The sequence below is a fragment of the Triticum urartu genome, unplaced genomic scaffold, assembly GCF_003073215.2.
Source record: "Triticum urartu cultivar G1812 unplaced genomic scaffold, Tu2.1 TuUngrouped_contig_6791, whole genome shotgun sequence".
Taxonomy (NCBI): Eukaryota; Viridiplantae; Streptophyta; class Magnoliopsida; order Poales; family Poaceae; genus Triticum; species Triticum urartu.
The window spans coordinates 1-6344 of record NW_024117580.1 but is presented as its reverse complement, the minus strand read 5'-3'; the positions used below and the strand labels follow the sequence as shown (position 1 = coordinate 6344).

The window sequence follows — 6344 nt, the reverse complement described above, 5'->3', positions numbered from 1 at the left end:
TCAGCCCTGATGGCCTGCAAGACACACATGGTAGTGTAGCACCTTCGGGTAAGTATCCCAAAAGCGTCAAGCAAAACAAACTAGAAGAGCTGTCCTTAAAAGAGAAATTGATTAAAAGCAAGAGATCGTATTTTCGCACAAATTTAAAGAGCTATTTAGAAGTAGCAAGCATAGTGTAAAAATGTATAACAACGATGAAAATAGAGGCATGGGGCATAGTACTTTCACTTGCACAGGCATCACGTTCTAAATACTCGTCCCCTAGGGTCATTCGGTGTGTTTGATATTAGTTGTGAATCATCATCATATGTTGCCTGCAATTTCTCAAGTGTTTGGCCAGGCAAAAAGAAAACATGCGCAGGGTCCTTCTATTTTCTTCCCCGTAATTGTGCCCTAAACTTGTGTAATTTGTTCACTTCATAAATAATTTATGCTCCACCATATTTCTTTTCAGCCACATTTGATTGGCAACACGACAGTTTATGCTACACCAAACAGAAAATTCAGGTTCTATCAAGTCACATGTACTAGCTTGTTTCCTGGTTACAATATTAAGCTACCAGAATTTGGAAACAAGGCACCAGTAAACAGATTTACATATATAAGGCTATATAAACTTTCTTGCAGCAGCAACTCAGATGCGGCGGAGAGATGCCAGTCTCCTCTCCAGATCATCAACTTCAGCGGCATTAGGTTCAGGCGCCACATTTTTCGCTGGAGCCGCATTCCTGATAGCATGACATTTCCATCAGGTAAAAGGCAAACAGATACAGAGGCCCAGAATAAAAGAACACAGTTTGCTCATCTGTTGAGATGGACATTTTAGCTATGATTGTGGGGGGAGAAATGATTGTATACCGTGCTTGGTTGTTCTCGGCTTTCTTGTTACTGGCTCCAATACGGCCTTTAGGTGCAGAAGACAGCTGCAGTATCACGAATGCCTCAAAATCAGCATTTAGAATTAAGATTCAGCACGCTGGTAGTGTAGAATGAACAGGTGTATTTACCTGAGAAGCCACATCAACACCAATCTCATCCAGAACCTGCATCGAGGGCAGAGGGATATATCACATATCATGAAACAGTTAGGGGACGTTTCAATACAAGGTCTTGTTTAATCTTGCTTAGCAATGAGGGGATCCGTTTGGTAGCAAACATGTAAGAAAGTTAGCTTTGCCAGGCAGCTAACAACCGTGCCAAAAATGATTGCCCACCAGGGAGCCAAAACGCTCTCCCTCGTCAAAATGCAGAATATAATTAGCATTTTACCTGGTTCGTGAGCTCTTCTGTTTCCTCTTCAGCCTCATCCTTATCTAGTGTTTCATCGATGGCATCAGACATCATCTCAAGCTGCATGGAAATAGTTGATCTTAATTTTCAGAAAAAAAAACAATTTAAAGGGATCTTGGGAATAAGTTATTGATCTCAAGCTGACAGCTAGAACATTTCTTTGAGTACATCTGTAGGAATACTGACATATCTGACCGAACTGACAAATAAGTTATGAAGACACTGAAATAGCTAACTATTCTAAGATGCTGTATTGATTCATAGATATATATGAAACGACACAATGGAGGGAAACATAGCTAATGTGTGTACAAAATTACAAAAGGAATTCTCAGAACACATGGATATGGAGTGAGCAATTTGAGTGGATATCTCAGAATGCTCATACACTGTAGATCATGAAAAGTCCACAATAAATAGGATGAATCGTCCACAGAAAACAATGATTGCTGTACAATAAATAGGATGAAACAACTAATTATACTAAGATGCTGTACTGATTCATACTTCTAAAGAATATTTGAAACGGCACAATGAAGGGAAACGTAGTCAATCTGCGTACAAATTTACAAAATGAAATCTCAGAAAAGATGAATGGAAGCACTAACAATTTGAGTGGATGACATCTCAGAATGCTCATAAGAGTGTAGATCATAAGAAATCCACAGTAAATACAATAAATGGATGAATCATCCCCAGGCAACAAAGATTGCATCTGGTCTGGGCTCCCTGATCTAGTTTATTCATATGTGCTAAGCAAGTAATAACTAACCAACAAACACATCTACATAATGTGATATATCTAAGAGTAACGACTTAACACTACAGTAAAGAAATAAGGCATATGTCCACAATTTTATTACCATCATGGCTAACTCATACATATCTATATAATGCGATTTAACTAAGCATCTGCCCTTAACACCACAATAAACAATTAAAGAGTGTCCGAAATGCTATTACCGTCATGTCCAATTGAGATGATTGCTTCTGGAATTCTCTCATCTGCTTCATCTGCTTCGCTGGTTCCAATTGCTGAAAAAAAATTGCACCAACCATCTCAGGATACACAGTTCACAAATAAGTTCACAGGAAAAGATTGACTAGAGATTGGCAAAGATCGATAGTTAAAGAACAGCCAACCAACCATGGCTGTCTTTCGTCATACCTTATTCATTGCTGCCATCGCTTTGCTTGCGCCTTTCATTCCAGCAGATATTGAAGTTCCAGCATACATTGCCTTGAAAAATAGATAGTTCACACACAGTAGTAAGTTTATTCTGTCCGTGCTCAAAATTTGCAGCTGTATAAATCAAACTGAAAGCTAGGCATACCTGTGTGTGAGTAGCTACTCCACGTATCTGCGCCCGTGTACCTTGTAAATTGACGATTTGTTGCCTAAGCCTGACTAGTTGCCGGGCTAGAATTTTGGTTGCAGCCTATAGCAATACAGAACACGCATTGTAAGACATCAATAAGAAAATTGTTATGGATTAGGGATCTTACGCAAAATCCTAGCATACTTACCTCATTTCCAGTCTTGGCAGTCTTCTTGATCTCAGCAACTAGCTTCTTCTCCTGGAATGGTACCACTACGGCGTTAGGAAACAAAACAATACAATACACACAAGCCATAATGATACAGTAATAATAAGTAAAGATGCAAAGTGATGCTGCTGTTTCACGCCCTTTCTGGACTAAACTGCTGTGGTTTCCACTCCTAGAGCATGAGGGTATGGCAGCAGCATGAAGACCTCTAGGTGTTTGAGGCACCTCACAGCCTCAATAAAAATGTGTATAAGCATTTCAGTTGCAAAAATAACAATATTTTAGCACAATATTCACTTGGTTAACGCAATTTTATCAAAGAAAACCAAGACAGAAATTTAAGTGCAAGGTCCAAAATGAAGTATCAACTGCAATATGGCACTGATCAGATTTGCAATTTGTTGCTTTAATTCCTGAACAAAGATCCAAAAACAAATAACAGTGAGCTATTTTCGAGGTATTATCGAAAAACATCTCAGGAGCAAACCTGCTGTCTGGTTCATTGCACACCAGAAGCATAATAATTGAATAATATCAACAGTGGCAGTGCTACCTAATCTCCACGCAGTCAGTCTGGCCTCTATTGTGTGGTGGGAGCTTGACATCCATTCTACTCTAGTTCAGTATTGCAGTGGAACTACTATCACACTCCTGGTAGAAGAAAAAATTCCTATGGGCAATCTAGTTCAGTATGACGGTAGCATATTGTTTGTATTAATCAATTACTCATACTATGTGAGAACAGTGGGTTCAACCCAACCAAGCAACTTTGTGAAATCTGCCCATTGTTTGCCTTGTGGAAAGAACAAGAAAAGGCCCTTCACTTACTACATACCTCCATTTGCAGGGAGCCAATCTCTCGCTCAACTCCTAAAAATGCAAAAGGAGAGAAATGGTGTCAGAAATTAGCACATTGCCAACTACATTTTTCTTCAAGAGCTGATACTTAAGGTAGTATCACTGTCGGTTGTAATCTTATTCAGTGAAACTCTGTTACATGATATATCATCGATTGCCTTTAAAAAAAGACGCCGATTTCTGAACTTGTGCAGGTTTGCTGTTAATATAGCACATGTTCAAATGTCACTTACATAAAAAAATTCACAATAACGCTGGTGAATCAGTGGTATTTAAGCCATGTATGTTAGGGAGCAATAAGAACTAAAGGGAATGCCTGGGACAAGTTGACAGAACACCGGAAGGAAAAGAAGAGGAGATTTTGCTCTCACCTCTTGTGGCGACTGACATCTCTCGCTTGCTCGTCCTGAGAGCCTCTGCAGGTGACAAAAGCATCAGGCCATTAGTTGGCGACACCAAACTCCACACTGCCAGTTAATTCACAATTTGCACGCCCATGAATGAACTCAGCGAGTTTCCCCACTCCGACACCCAGAACATTCTCGATTTATCCTCCATCCGCGCAAGCGCTAGGTGACCCTAAAACCCTACCTATCGAAGCAGCCGGGGACAAAAAATCCGGTTCTAGAAGGCCGAAATCCAGCAAAGATCTCGCCTTTGGATCACAGAAACGCCCGCATCACCGAAGCCCGGGCCGCAGATCGACCAAATCGGCGGGACGGGAAGGGGGGACGAATCGAGGCGAGGCTAGAACCCCGCTAGAATCGCCGAAACCCCCCAATCTAAACCAAAAGAACAACGCGAATCCAGGAACCGGGCCGTACCTTTGGGGTCGACCTTCTTCTTGAAGATGTTCATGGCCGCTCCTGCTGGATCGCTCGGGCGCAGGGAAAACCTAGCTCTCTCCCTCTCTGACAGATTTGGGGAAAATGGCAAGCGCACAGAGGAGTAGAGAGAGAGAGAGAGAGAGAGAGAGAGAGAGAGAGAGATCCCTCTTTTTTCCCCTGTCTTTGTGCGAGCGTGGGATGACGGCGCCGAGCCCAACGGGCACTTCGCAGGCTTTTTGGGCTTTCTAGTAGTAGCCGTTGCAGCGTTGAACAGAATGCTTAATTCCGGGAGCACCAGTGCGGTTCAGGCTTCTCCCATGAGGCGTGGGTCCGGAGGGCATGCGGTCCCGCTCCGTCAGCTGGGTGGTTCGGCTGTGTCGGCAGCGGCTGTGCGTGCGGATAGACACGCTGCACGGGAGGAGCGCCTCCCACTTCTCCCTGTCTGCCGGCCTTTCCTTTTCAATTTTTATTCATTTACTTATTATTCGTTTTTTAATTGTTTTTCTTAATTGTTTGGACTGCTTACTTATAATTCGTTGTTTCTATTCTATTTCTTCTTCTCATTTATTTATTTTCTTACGGAAGCTGATTTTACGGTTGTTCCCAATATCATGCCCGGATAAAAAATTCGGAAATTTATTCCCTTCCTCTCTGAGAGAGATTTACTCATTCTTTTTATGGAAATAAATCATTGCAATGTAAAATGCCTTTCTGAGAAGCAATTATGTCACCGCGTATCTTTTTTCCTTTAGGAATTCTACTAGGGAGAGAGATCCTTTAAGGCTAAGGCTTTTTGAAGGGATTAGAATCATTTGCCCCATTTTACATGGGGTTTGATGATTTGCCCCAGACTTGTCTTAATGCTAGTGATCCGGGTCCCACCCGTCAATCTCGAGGGGGAGGGTGCAACTTAGAAGAAAAGTGGGATCACTAGCCTTCATGGTGCCTTGTTAATATATTGGTCCAAATAATATTAAAATGGTACAAATCTAATAAGAAAATGACATGAAAACTGAAAAACATTAAAGTTTTAAGATGTATGGAAAATCAATGTCTGAAAGACCCTCTTCAGCCCCCCTCGGTTGCCATGATTTTCTTAACACATCCATTTTTTGAGGGCTTCTCTTTGAACGGGTTCACACATTATCTCTAGTGGGAATTGTAAAATAAATTGAAAGATGGTTTGTCATCCAGGTGTTGTTGGAGGGACTGGGGTGTTGTGGTCAGGGCACGCGGTCGCAAAAGAAAATTTTCCACTGCATGAACCAGGAACATGTTGTGTAGATAGATCACGGAACTAGTTTTACCACTAGACGCACAATCATGACAACAGAAGAAGAGTTGTGAAGTGCATCTCTGTCTCCTCCTCGTGAATCCCTTAAACATTTCCTCGTAGTTCTCTCAAATGGTTCGTCACAACATCGCAGGTACAATCCCTCCATGGTATCCACATGTGCAAGGAGGAAAGACGGGCGGCAAACTACTAGGCCCAATCACACGACATGGCGTGGGAGGAAATGGTGACGACGTCGTGGGACTGGTCGAATCCTTTTTAGAGCAACTCTAGCAGACCCCGCATCCCGCCCCGACCCGTAAAATAACCGTCAAAATGCGGGTCGGGGTGGAAAAACCAGCCCGATCAGATCCCGCATCCCGCCCGGCCCGCAAAAAATTTTAGGGGGCGCGGCAAAATCCCGACCTTAACCCGGGAAAACGCAGGTTTCCCCCTCGCGGTTGTGGTGCCCTGCATATAAACGGAAGCGGTTGGTGGGGGGGACATTTCATCCCGCGCTTTCTTCCAGCAAACCACCCCTCCTCTCC

General features: G+C 42.7%; 1 protein-coding gene across 1 annotated transcript; it reads right to left on the bottom strand.

The window, feature by feature from the left end:
- Positions 1 to 386: 386 nt before the first annotated feature.
- LOC125531091 (vacuolar protein sorting-associated protein 2 homolog 2-like) lies at positions 387 to 4738 on the bottom strand. Its single transcript, XM_048695498.1, has 11 exons — positions 4521 to 4738; positions 4068 to 4112; positions 3674 to 3708; positions 2818 to 2868; positions 2625 to 2729; positions 2459 to 2530; positions 2254 to 2325; positions 1270 to 1350; positions 1008 to 1043; positions 859 to 923; positions 387 to 728 (listed from the first exon to the last, which is right to left on the bottom strand). Exons 1-11 carry the CDS (start codon positions 4552 to 4554, stop codon positions 635 to 637), a joined length of 690 nt encoding a protein of 229 aa, XP_048551455.1. The 5' UTR covers positions 4555 to 4738; the 3' UTR covers positions 387 to 634.
- Positions 4739 to 6344: the final 1606 nt, after the last annotated feature.

Excerpts from the sequence above, each read along its gene's own strand:
- LOC125531091 (XM_048695498.1), bottom strand. The coding sequence starts at position 4,554 with ATGAACATCTTCAAGAAGAAGGTCGACCCCAAAG. Across the intron at positions 2,869-3,673 it reads TTGGCTCCCTGCAAATGGAG|GAGAAGAAGCTAGTTGCTGA; the intron begins GTATGTAGTAAG and ends GTACCATTCCAG. Across the intron at positions 924-1,007 it reads GTGTTGATGTGGCTTCTCAG|CTGTCTTCTGCACCTAAAGG; the intron begins GTAAATACACCT and ends GTGATACTGCAG.